Source organism: Ursus arctos, unplaced genomic scaffold (genome assembly GCF_023065955.2).
Source record: "Ursus arctos isolate Adak ecotype North America unplaced genomic scaffold, UrsArc2.0 scaffold_3, whole genome shotgun sequence".
In the NCBI taxonomy this organism is placed as follows: domain Eukaryota; kingdom Metazoa; phylum Chordata; class Mammalia; order Carnivora; family Ursidae; genus Ursus; species Ursus arctos.
In genome coordinates, this window is record NW_026622985.1 from 58333526 (window position 1) to 58346033 (window position 12508).

The following is a 12508-nucleotide window of genomic DNA, read 5'->3' on the forward strand; positions in this document are numbered from 1 at the left end:
GAGAGTGAGGTGCCGGTCAGGGGTCAGGGGCCCACCCTGAATGAGCTGCGATTTCCCAGCATGTTTTCCAGGAGTTAGCTCAAGGGACACAGGGACCAGGCCAGGACAACAAGGTACTGGGTGGGAAGCTCGGTGCATGTGGACTGAGGTCCCCTTCTCGCTCTGCGGTGCGTGTGTGCACATCTGTGTGCAGGGGCCGCCATGCCTCCCAAGCACCGTGCCGCACCTGCCCCCGGGGGCAGAGCCCTGGGCTGGAACCCCAGCACCAGGAGCTGGTTATGTGGCCTGGGCAAGTCCCCCACCCTTCCTGAGCCTCACTTGACTCTTTTGTGAAGAAGGAGATCATATCTTCTCTCCGGGGCTGCTGTGCATTGAGTGGGATCTGATTTGTCAAAGGCTGGGAATAGGTAACTTCTTTTTTTTTTTTTTTTGTAATTTCAGTACAGTTGACACACCTTGTTACATTAGTTTCAGGGATACCGCGTAGTGATTTGACTATATGTCATGCTGTGCTCTCCGCAAGTGTAGCTCCCCTCTGTCCCCATACAGCGCTATTACAGTACTACCGACTTTATTCCTTGCGCTGCACTTTTCCTCCCTGCACCTTATTCATTCCATACCTGGAAGCCTGTGTCTCCCACTCTTCTTCACCTGTCTTGTCCCTCCCCTGCCCCCCCTTTTTTTTTTTTTTGCCATACAAGAACTTCTACTGCTTTCCCTTCTGCAGTGAGGGAGTCTTCTTCCTCTCTTCTGTGTGCACCCCACCGTATCCATGCATGCTCTCTCAGCTCCCCCTCACCATTCCCCCCCCCGCCCCCTCCCCTCTGCCTCCTTCACATCTCCTTATCTGGCTCTGACATTCTTGCCACCCTCTTATAAGGACCTCCTGTCCACCCAGATAATCCAGGATAATCTCCCCATCAAAAGATCATTAACTTAATCCCAGCTGCAAAATTCCTTTGGCTCTGCTGGGTGGCTATTCAGTTTTCAGGGATTAGGATGTAGATATTGTGTATACAGGGGCATTGTTCCACCTACCAAGGTACTTTGTGTAGAATTGCATCCAGGGAGCAGGAGTGCAGAATGGGGGGAGGAGAGCAGGGATGGAGGAAGAGCCCCACACAGACGAGTCGTGGGCTCAGCCAGCTCCAGATCTTCCAAAGACTTGTGTTCAATGTGTTTCAGAACTTACTCCCATGAGATGAAATTGGAAAGCATCTGTCCAAGTGTCCACCTTTCTTTCCTTCCTCCCTCCCCCCTTCCTCCCTCTCCACTTCCTTCCTCCCTTCTTCCTTTCCCTCCTCCACCAAGTGCCCTTGTCAGTGCCGTGAGCCAGGCCCTGTGCTTAGGAGCAGGGGCACAGAAATGCTTCAGGCTTTGTCTCTGTCCTAAGGTCTCTGGGACCAGAGAACCCAGAAGGAGCAGCCGATCGGCTTGGCCTATCCACTTACCTCCTTCCCGCAGGTATCTGGCCACGTGCACCCGGAATGTGACTTCATCGCCCAACTGAGAGAGGATGAGAGGTCGTGTCTGCAAGCAGCAGAAGGGATGTCCAACACCACCCTGGGTACGGCTGCTTGGGAGGGAAGGGGTGGCTTCTCGATTCATCTACCTCCTCTAGCCTCATCACTCCGAATGCGAAGGAGCCTGTCCCCCTGTGTCTGCTCTGCTCCCGTCTCTCTATGCAGGCTGCCCGATGACATGGGATGGGCTGCTGTGCTGGCCGATGGCGGGCTCTGGCGAGTGGGTGACTCTCTCTTGCCCCGATTTCTTCTCTTACTTCAGCTCAGAGCCAGGTAAGTGGTGGTAAGTGGGGAGATGAGGTGGTTTCATCTGGTGAGGCTAGAATACCGCAGGCGCACCCTGGCTTTGGGGGCAGTAGATCTGGATTTGAACACCAACTTCCCATCTTCCCGTGTGCCCTTGGGCAAGTCACTCAACCTCCCGACCCTCAGCTTCCTGACTTGTGACCTGGGGAAAACAAGAACTTTAACCTCATAGGGGGTGAGGATTGGTGAGCAGAGCATGGACGTGCCGGACCCAGGGCCTGACCCCAAGTGAATGTTCTGTGGGTGTCAGCAGGAGGGCTGCCTATGGAGTGGAGGGGAGCAGAGCCCATCTGACGGTTCACACGCTACCAGCCCCCTCGTGGGGGCAGTGAGGAAGGGCTGGACCTGGAACCCAGGCCTCTGGAGGGAGGAACACCCCTCTCTGTCATTGAGAGGAGCTGTCTACAGACCCTGCCAGGACCACGGGATGGTCCACAGCTCCCCCACCCATCCTGGAAAGAGAGAAGGAGCTATAACCCATTCTCTGTCCCCATCTCTGCATTCCTCCCAGGGGCCGTGAAGCGGGATTGCACTATCACAGGCTGGTCTGAGCCCTTCCCACCTTACCCTGTGGCCTGCCCTGTGCCCCTAGAGCTGCTGACGGAGGAGGTAAGAGGCTCCTGGTATCTTGGAGGAAGGGTCACCATGGATGTTTGTAGGGATGGTAGACTGCACAACTGGAGGGGCTACTATTTCCATTGTAGCTAGCAGGTTGGAATATTAATTGCAGAAGTTTCCAGAAGATGGCAGTGTCTGGAAGAGAGAGGGCCCCGTTCTTTTGCTAATTGCTCAAGGGTGATGCATGAGCCATGGTGCTGGGAAAGAGGGGAGGCAGAGGCAGGGTGGGAGATGTGCCGGCTGCCCTCTCTGTGCCCAGGCCTCCAGGACAGGAGCTTTGAGTGGTTCCAGGGAAACAGAGGCTCCTAGTGGTCCTGGGCAAGCTCCTTCCCTTCTCTGGTCCTCAGTCTGTGGAGTGGTGTGCATACCCCACACTTCTGAATTGAGCAGGGCCTTTGCAAGGTGCTTCCATACCCCCGGTCCCATATCTCTTTCCCCACAGCCCTGCAAGGGAAGGCATGAGTCTGACCATTTTTCAGATGAAAAGACAGACACAGGTGGTGATTGCCTGCATCAGGGGTCCTCAATCCCCTCCCTCGGGCTACATCCTCCATCTCCATCTTGGGGGTGGGGGTGGGGTGTCCAGGCTGGACTTTGATGGATACAAATACTTGGTCATAGAAAGAACTTTTCCCTGTGGCTGTCATTGGCTGCCCCCTTTCTTTGGGGGATGTTGGGTGCCCAAGATGGTGAGGAAGTAGGTTGTCAATAAACAAGCCCCATTTCCTTGTGAGCTTTTTTGTTTTTAATGTTATATTAGTCACCATACAGTATTTCATTAGTTTTCAATGTAGTGTTCCATGATTCATTATTTGCCTATAACACCGGGTGCTCATTGCAATACGTGCCCTCCTTAATACCCATGAGCTTTTGTCATTCCTCAATGAATGACAAAATAGGCCAATGACTGAAGGAAGCTGTGGTTTCTCTGCTGCCTGTTGCGCCCCAGGAACAGTAAGAGTCAATCGTCTCCCTCTACCCTCCCCTTCTCCCCCACCCCCCCGCCACCGCCCACCAACAGGTCAGGTGCAAAACAGGCTGTAAGCAAACACTTCTGTTCATGAGGGAGCTTGCCATGGTTCCCACGGGCGCCCCTGCCCCTAGATGGGGCGTTCTGGGGTAGAACTGAGAGCCTTCACCTGCTCGGTCATCAAGCTTCCCCTTTTCTAAAAGTGCAGCCGCTGAGGCTTTCTCCGTCTCTACCCTTCCAGAAATCCTACTTCTCCACGGTGAAGATTATCTACACGCTGGGCCATAGCATCTCCGTCGTGGCCCTCTTTGTGGCCATTGCCATCCTGGTTGCTCTCAGGTTTGCTGTCCTCTTCACCTGCTCGAGAACCTTCGCTGCCTCCCTATTGTCCATAGCACTAAGCCAGATTCCTTCCTTGGACCTTTGGGAGGTTCCCAGGTCTAGGCACCGTAGCCATTCCTGGCTTTTCCTTTCCTTTCCATGGCGTGTTCCCTTCCCACCCCTCGTACTCCAGGACTCAGTGCCATCTCTACACCTTTGCTCACATGGAACTTACTCTATTTGCTTGGAATGCCCAGTTACTTTGTCCTTGATATATTTATATCTGTCAGAAGTTGAAGCCCAGCTCCCATCTGCTTTAAGAATCCTCTTTGCCTCCCCGCTGTGAAACCCTTCTTGACTATTCCAACCCTTTGACCGTTGCCCCTCTTGAGCACCCCCCAACTTCAGAGTCTGAGCCCCACCACACGGCTTGTGCTGTTGTCTGTCTCATGCGGCCATGCCTCATCTCTCTGTGCACCTAGGGGGCTCCCCTGGGTGGTACCCTGCCATTTCTGCCTCTGTCCCCAGACTCTGAGCTCCCCGAAGGCAGGGACTGGTCCTCTCTGTCCTCTCACCTCTGCTGAGCCCGGGGTAGGGGTTGCTCAGCTGTCCTGCACAGACACCTGAAGCTCCAAGGGCAGCCCGGTCTGACTCCAGTCAGTCCAGCTCGCCTCCCACCATGCTCACCCTCCTCCCGCCCCGCTCCTCCAGGAGGCTCCACTGTCCCCGGAACTACATCCACACCCAGCTGTTCATCACCTTTATCCTCAAGGCGGGCGCTGTGTTCCTGAAGGACGCCACCCTCTTCCACGGGGAGAACACAGACCACTGCAGCTTCTCCACTGTAACCGCTGGGGCTGGAGGGCCCCACGGTGGGTGGGGGAGGGAAGGCTGCATTAGAGACGTAGAAGGGCCCCCACCCCCCACCAGCCTGCCCAGTCCTGTGGGCTGACCCTGGGGCTCTGCAATTGCCAATTACAGAACAGGAAACACCCTAACACCTTACACCCTCTCCCTTCCTGCCCCTCTCCGGAGTCTGGTCCTAAATCCCCGTGCCATTTCTCGGACGGCGGGGCCAATCCATGTCATCTCCCATATTCCACGTTCCCCTTTCTGTTCTTATCTGTACTCCAACCTAGCCCACACTTCACCCCAGCAGTCTTTGCATTTCCTACCTCCCCGAACACGCCAGCCTGTCTGTGGCTGCCTGTGGGGATGTGTGCGGCCAGGCAGAGCCGGGTCCCTCCCTCAAGAAGCACCCATGGGGCCCTGGGGACAGAATGCACCAGATTATGGGACCACAGAGTGGGGGAGGGGGTGTTGAGGGCTGGACTTCAGGGAGAAGGCAGCTTTGGAGCTGGGGGGGGCCGGGAGGGAGGACACGTTAACTGGAGGGACCAGGGTGAACAGACTCTCACAGACAGGAAAACATGAAGCCTGTCCAAGAACCAGAGAAGTCATACGGGGCCAGGGAGGTGGGAGAAGCAGAGGAGAATGAAAATAAAAGACGGTTGGGGGCAGCGTGGAGGCCCCGCACTCCCCAGGCACACTAAAATTGTGCTGGAAATGGACAGATACACAGACGGGCAAGGCAACAATGACCTTGAACAAATGAAAGAAATAGTAATAACGATATGTATTGAGCACTTATGTGGCGGCATTGGCCTAAATGCTTTGCAAATATTACCACTTTTATTTCCTATGTGTATTTTCATTTTAGTCCCATTTGTACATGAGTGGGCCTGGGGCCAAGCTCAGGCTCCCTGAGCTCAGAGGCAGTGCTCTTCACCCCGAAAGAGGAGCGAGTGCTGCAGTGAATGAGCGAATGCGGGGTGAGGGGGCTGTATGTTTGCAGGAAGGAATGGGGGGTCCATATGCACAGTTCTGGGGATGGATGTGGGTCAGGAAGGGCTGACCGAAAGTAAAAATTCATACGCAGCATTTCCATCTAATCCTCATGATGAGGCCATGCGATAGGTATTGGAAGTGTTTCCTTTTACAGATGAAAAGGCGAGGTCTCGGAGGTTACCCAGCTAACACATGCTAAATGTGAACCCGGACCCCAAATCTGCTCTCTTAACCACCACATTGTACTACCACGCAGCCCAAGGCGAAGGTTCCTGAGTGGGGTGGGGGCTCCCGTGGGTGTCCAGCTCTGAAGAAGCCAGGCCCCGGCCCACAGGTTCTGTGCAAGGTCTCTGTGGCCACCTCCCATTTCGCCACCATGACCAACTTCAGCTGGCTGTTGGTGGAAGCCGTGTACCTGACCTGCCTCTTGGCCTCCAAGTCGCCCAGCACCAGGAGAGCCTTCTGGTGGCTGGTTCTCGCCGGCTGGGGTGAGCACTAAGGCTGGGGAGGGCACCATGGGGCTAGGGGAAGGCTGGGAATGCACAGGGAGCTCACCCAAAGGTCCCTTCAGCTTACTGATGATGATGCCAGGCCCGGGGGCGGGGGGAAGGGAGAGCACCGGTAGTCCTACAGTTTCCTGGTCCTACCTTCCTGGTGCCCCATGTGGCCGGCAGTGGTGGTGGCAGGTAGGGGCAGGTCTCTGAGCCGAGGATGCAGACCCCTAACTTGTGTCTCCTCTGTCCCCCCACAGGGCTTCCCCTGCTCTTCGCTGGCGTGTGGGTGTGTTGTAAGGTGGCCTTCGAGGATGTGGCGTGAGTCTGGGTGGCTACCTCATCCCACGGTGCCAGGTCCCCCTGGAGTGTGGGCTGGACAGTCAGGCAGTGGGGCGATCCTCCAAGCTGGGGAGAGGCAGAGGAGACCCCAGTCCTGCCTTCAGGGAATTCGCAGCTTGGGCGCAAGATGGGAAGTCCATCGTGGACAGCGTGGAAGGGGCAGGACCTGGGGTGGGAGGGGGCCTCAGATTCTCGGGGTGCTGGGCTCAGGGAGAGGTGGGGGGTTGGAAACACAGTAAATAGGGGTCACTTGGAACAGGGGAGGTTTTGGGGCCAGCAAGAAGCAGGTGGGTAGAGAGAGAATGGGGGTAAGCCCAGCATGGATTGATGCGCTCCTTTGGAAGGGGGCCCAATTGGCTGAGAGAGGAAATAAGGGAGGGTGGGCATTTTTGGTGGCCCCCATCAGTCCCGGCCTGTCCTCTCCCTAGGTGCTGGGACCTGGATGACAGCTCCCCTTACTGGTGGATCATCAAAGGGCCCATCGTCCTCTCTGTGGGGGTCAGTCCCTGGGGCCAGCGCCGGCTGCTTTATTCTCCCTGGGTTGGCCGAGGGGGCTGTACTGCAGGAAACATGACTCCAGGCTGGGAGTCAGGACACCTGGCTTCTTCAGCCCGGCTCTGCCAGCCTCTCCATGAGGCCCTCTCTGGACCTCAGTGTCGCACTGGTGAAACTAGGAGGGTAGTCTCCACCAGCACTCAGGCTTCTAGCTCAGAGTTGTGAGGAATCCGGTGCCTGACTGTAGATCACATAGCCCTGCAGCGAGGCTGGCGTGCGGGAGCGGAAGGAGGGCTCTGGCGGAACCCACCTCCCCCCCGCCCCCCGCTCCCATGCTGCAAACAGGGCAGCGGGGGCTGGTGTGCGTGGCCTCAGGGAATTTGCACATGTCCCCCAACTTTATCAAAAGCGGGGGACACCGACTTTGTGTCAGAGTAGACCCTGGGAGGTGCTGGAGGCAGGATGACAAGGCCTGACTCCCACCCTTTATTCCAGGGCTGGAGAAGGAGAGGGACCGTGAGCCCCTGAGCTCCATGTGGGGCCCCCAGTCTCCAGCATACAAGTTCTAGAGCAATGATCTGTACACACCCCTCCTCCTGCACATCCCTGTGTTGGAAGGATTTGGGGTTTCTAATTCCCCAGAGGCCCCGTCCCAGGCCACCAGTCCATTCCTGACTCTTACCTTTTACCTTCCCACACCTCTATTTCCAGGTAAACTTTGGGCTTTTTCTCAATATTATCCGCATCCTGCTGAGGAAACTGGAGCCGGCTCAGGGCAGCCTCCACCCCGAGTCTCAGTACTGGTAATGTGTGTGCACACGCGTGTGCATTCGGGACGCTGGGGACACAAATGGAGTGGGAGTCGGTGTGGTTCTGTTTTATTCACTACCCTGGACTGTGCTCCTCCCTAAGCTTCCAGAGAGAGAATAGATCTGGTCCCTGCGCTCTAGGAGATCACAACGTGGGGAGGATACAGGCTCCAAATATCCAGTGGGGGGATGGGAGTGAGGTATGGTTAGGGAAGACTTCCTGGAGGAGGTGGTCTTTGAACTAGACTTTGATGTATAGATGTTGACTGGAATAAATTGAGCATTTGGCAGCGAGAACAGCAAGATCCATGTCCTGAAGTCAGGAAACCCTGCCTTGTACCGCACTGTGTTTGGGGAGCATGGTGTTTTCCAGGGTACCTGGTGCATAGCGTCTGTATGGGGAGCTGATGGGAAGTGGGAGTGAGCAGCGGGCATGCGGGAGTTTCTGATTCCAGTCTCGGGTGCCTAGGGCTTGTCTTCTCCTGCAGGCGTCTCTCTAAATCAACACTGCTCCTCATCCCGCTGTTTGGAATTCACTATGTCATCTTCAACTTTCTGCCCGACAGTGCTGGCCTGGGCATCCGCCTCCCCCTAGAGCTGGGACTGGGCTCCTTCCAGGTGAGGGCCCCCACAGGGACTCTTCCCACTGAGTCCTTGGGCAGGAGGGAGGTGGTGCTGCCCACGGGTCTGGTAGAGTTCATGGTAGGTTGAGGGTTACTAGGCTGGTTATTCTTTCTTTCATCCATCTCTCTCTCTCTATTCGTTCACTTCCCCTGAACCCATCTACTCAACCATTTACCCATCCATCTACCCATCATCCATCCATCCATTTATCCAACTATCCATCCATCCATCCATCCATCCATCCATCCATCCACCTACCTACCCATGTGTCCAGCATCCACTTATCCATTCATCCATCCATTCGTCATCCACCCACACACCTATCATCTACTTACTTGTCCATCCAACATTTACTGAGTGCCAATTATGTGCCAGGATCTGTGCTCAGTACTGGGGGATGCAGAAATAAAGAAAATCAGAGAAGCAGGATCAACAGTACGGCCTTAACAGGCTTGCTATGATGATTCCATGAGACAACGTGCCTGGCACATAGTAAGAGATGAATGCACCTCCTTCCCTTTCCCCAAAGACCTGGCCCAGGCCACAGCCTGGAGGTGGGTAGAGGAAAAGATAGTAGAAAGACTGTGGACATCTTATGGCCAGGCCACAGTATTCTGATGTGGTCCTTTCTCTTTGGCCCCACAGGGCTTCATCGTTGCCATCCTGTACTGCTTCCTCAACCAAGAGGTATATCACTTTCCAGGCTATCCTTAGTCATTAAGCCTTCCTTTCCACCAGACCAAGGTCACATCTCTCTTCTTCCCAGGCCCTGTAAATCCCGACTCAAGCCAAACCTTGACTCCTGTGGTCCTTTGGGAAGCTTAGTCTATCCTGAGCTTCTAGATCAAGCTGAACCTGATTGCTTCCTGTCAATGTCCTTTATCCATCCCTCCTCTGGGCTGGACTATATATACTACCCATTTGGGACCAGGAATGGTCTTAAAGGATCCTCCAACTCTGTGCTCCTAAAACTGAACAAAAGGGAGAGTGGAGGAGGGAATAAACCAGCTCTGGGAGAGATAGAAAACCGAGACAGGAACAGAAAAAGCCAGGAAAGCATAAAGGGAACTAGGAAAATAGAGTCAGGAGCAACAGGGGGGAAGATGGAGAACAGAGCCAGGGATCCTGAGAGAAAACACCTGGAAGAGAGGGACTGATGAAGAGAACAGACCAAACAGAGGAGGACCCACCCATGACTAGAGAGTGCCGATACGCTTGCAGAAGTATGGAAAGATGGCAGAGAGAGGAAAATGAAAACATCCCACCCAGGAAGCACCTTGCATCTGTCCCTTAGGACAGACTTGCTTTGTAGGAGAGATGAGAGAATTTAGCTCAGCGTCCTAGCCCCCAGGCCTTGCTGCTGTGTGCACGGCAGAGTGACGGGCTCCTTCTGGCGGCATGGATTTGCCGTGGGCTCGGATCTGCCAGAGTCCTGGGTGCACATGCCCTCTGCCAGCTGTGGAATGGTGTTCTCCCTCTCCCGCTGCCTCTGTCCCTAACAGGCTCCCACCCCGCTGACTACTCCCACCCCAGCCACCCTGAGTCTCACACAGCCTTATCGGGGGTCTGGGTGCAAACACAGGACTGCAGTATCTGTTTGTAGTGGCCCTTGGGTCCTGTGGACATTGACATGGGTGAGGAACAGCCTTGGCTGTGGCTGGGGGGACCTGGGAAAGAGGCTTCCATGGAGAGCTGTGAAGGGATCCGTCCTGGGAAATCATGTTGGAGACTGGATAGTTACATACCTCTGGTGACGGGGAGCTTACTACTCAAAATAGCTCTTCTGTTGTTAAGCACCTGTGGGAAAGCTCACCTTTATGTTGAACAGAAATCTGTCTCCCTTTTGTCTTTCACTACAGCTGAAGTTCAGCTCTGTCAGGTGGGTCACAGCCTCTCAGCTCCCTCTGACCCCAACAGCCCCTTGGAGGTGTGACAGCTCAGATTCCCCTGCCCTCTCCCTCCCCCACCCAGCTGCTTACAGGAATCCCAGTCCCCTCATCTACAGCTCCTTAGACATCTGTCTTTACTCCCTTTAGGTCATATCCTCTGGACAGGTTCCCAGTGGCCATAGTTCAGTTCGGTGGGCAGGGCAGGACTGAATCCCAGAGCAGCACACGGTCTAAGCCACTCAGGGAGGGCAGTGTGGTTAGTTGGTCAGAAACTGAAGAAAGCACCCATAGAAAATGTCTTTAACTGGACTCACACAAAGGCAGTGCTAAAAGAGAAAAGAGCTAAAGGGAATGGCCAGGAATACTCACAGGAAGGAGGAAGTAGTATCTTCCAGAGGTAATACTTAGCGGTGGCTACGGCCAATCTTGGCTTCTCCTCTCCCAGGAGTCCATGTCTCTGTTTCTCCTGCATGGTCTCTCCCTGTACCCTCAGTCCCACCGGGGTGGAGTACAGAAGCAGCAGTGCGACCTTCCTAACATCCTCTCCCTTGTCCCCGGAGGTGAGGACCGAGATCTTGCGGCGGTGGCATGGCCATGACCCTGAGCTGCTGCCAGCCCGGAGGGCCCTCACCAAGTGGACGATGCCTTCCCGCTCCGGGGTGAAGGTGTTGACGTCTGTATGCTAGGCTGGCCGCATCACACAACTGGAGCCCACACCTGAACTTGGGCAGCCACGGTGGGCCCAGGACCCTCTGCAGGAGCAAGAGGGACCCACCCCCCAGAGAGCCCTCAGGCCACGCCTCCGCCCCAGCTCCTGCCCTGCCCTGGCCAGGGACAACCCTTTCACCCTGTCCTGCACCTGACCTGCACCTGACCCTAGGTCCCTGGTGTCTACCTCTGGCCGCCTGGGTTGCTCTGTCTCTATTCTCCTGTTGCTTCTCCTGGAGTCTGGGCCATAGCCCAAGGCCAGAGGAGCCAATAAACTTGTAAATGAATAGAGTTTGAGCGAATACCTGCGCTGGCACTGGGGGGGAGGGGAGGATATCCTACAGCCTTGACTTGGATCTCCGGTGCAGAAGTGCCTTTATCATTCCTCTGTCGTGTTCCGTCCCCGTTATTAGTCTGCGCGAGAATCCTCTTGTGTAATTTATTCTTCAAACGTATTCTCTCTTGTCTTTATCTCCTCATCCCTCTCCTCCCACAGGCAAACAGTCCAATGTGTTTAACGTGACTATTTGTGTTTCTGTGCGTTCTTGCAAAATATGTAGTATTTTATGTGTGTCTGTACTTACGATTTACATAAATTTTGTCGCTTAGATGCTTCATCCTGCTTCTAGCATTTTCCCCTCAGCGCTCTGCTTTGAAGACACGCGCCCGGGTTGCCGTGTGCTCATCTGGTCTCTTGTTTTGACTGCCATATGGTGTCACCTGGTGTCATCGCCCACATCTGACTCGCCCTGTCTCCCCTTCGCCGCCTCAGGTGAATAATCACACGCTTGTCCCCTCGTGCACCTGTGCAAGTGAGCCTTTCTCCGGGACACGGACCCGGGAGCAAAAGTGCCAGGTCATCACGTATGCCTTTTTCTTCTGCGATGAGGTACTGCCAGATTGCGTTCCAGAATGCTTGCAAAATCTGCACTCCCACCAGCAGCTCCACCAACACTTGGCATTACCCAGCTTTTTAATGTTTGCAAGTCAAATGGGTGTAAAGCGACATCTCATTGTTGTTTCAATTTGCATTTCTCTGATAACTAATGAGTGTCAGCATCTCTTCCAGGGCCTGTTAGCCTTTTGGGTTTGGGCTTCTGGAAATCTCTTGGGTCCCTTTCCCAATTTTTCTTTGGCATGGAGATTTCCCAATTCCAGGTCTTTCCCTCATGTTCTCTCCGTTGTGTGCCTTCCTGTGTCCATAGCCTGCTGCCTGCTGCCCCCCACTCAGGTGAGGGCCCCCGATGTAATGCGTCATCACGGTCAGTCCTTCCCCCACCCTATTCCTTGGTGGCAGGGAGGAGAGTGAGAACTGGGTGCTGTCCCTGGGAGTCTTTGTAGACTGAGGGGAGATTTGAGTGCAGAGAACAGGCAGAAACGGACCCTGCAGGTCAGCATGAAGTCACTCCGTTCTTGTCAGCCCACAGCAGATCTGTGGTGTGAAATTCAGCTCCTTTCCCTGGCCTCCAGGAAGCATTCCAGTCTTCCCTGCCATTCTTACTCTGATTTTCCCTCCTCCCTCACAGTCATGAGGGTTCCAGTGAAAGGAGACTCAGAGAGATGA

General features: G+C 54.9%; 1 protein-coding gene across 1 annotated transcript; it reads left to right on the top strand.

Annotated features, from left to right (window-relative positions):
* Positions 1–201: 201 nt before the first annotated feature.
* GHRHR (growth hormone releasing hormone receptor) lies at positions 202–11141 on the top strand. Its single transcript, XM_057304517.1, has 13 exons — positions 202–289; positions 1394–1567; positions 1689–1796; positions 2341–2438; positions 3659–3756; positions 4450–4582; positions 5921–6074; positions 6338–6398; positions 6848–6917; positions 7626–7717; positions 8212–8341; positions 8993–9034; positions 10797–11141. Exons 1-13 carry the CDS (start codon positions 202–204, stop codon positions 10920–10922), a joined length of 1374 nt encoding a protein of 457 aa, XP_057160500.1. The 3' UTR covers positions 10923–11141.
* The last annotated feature ends 1367 nt before the right edge of the window (positions 11142–12508 follow it).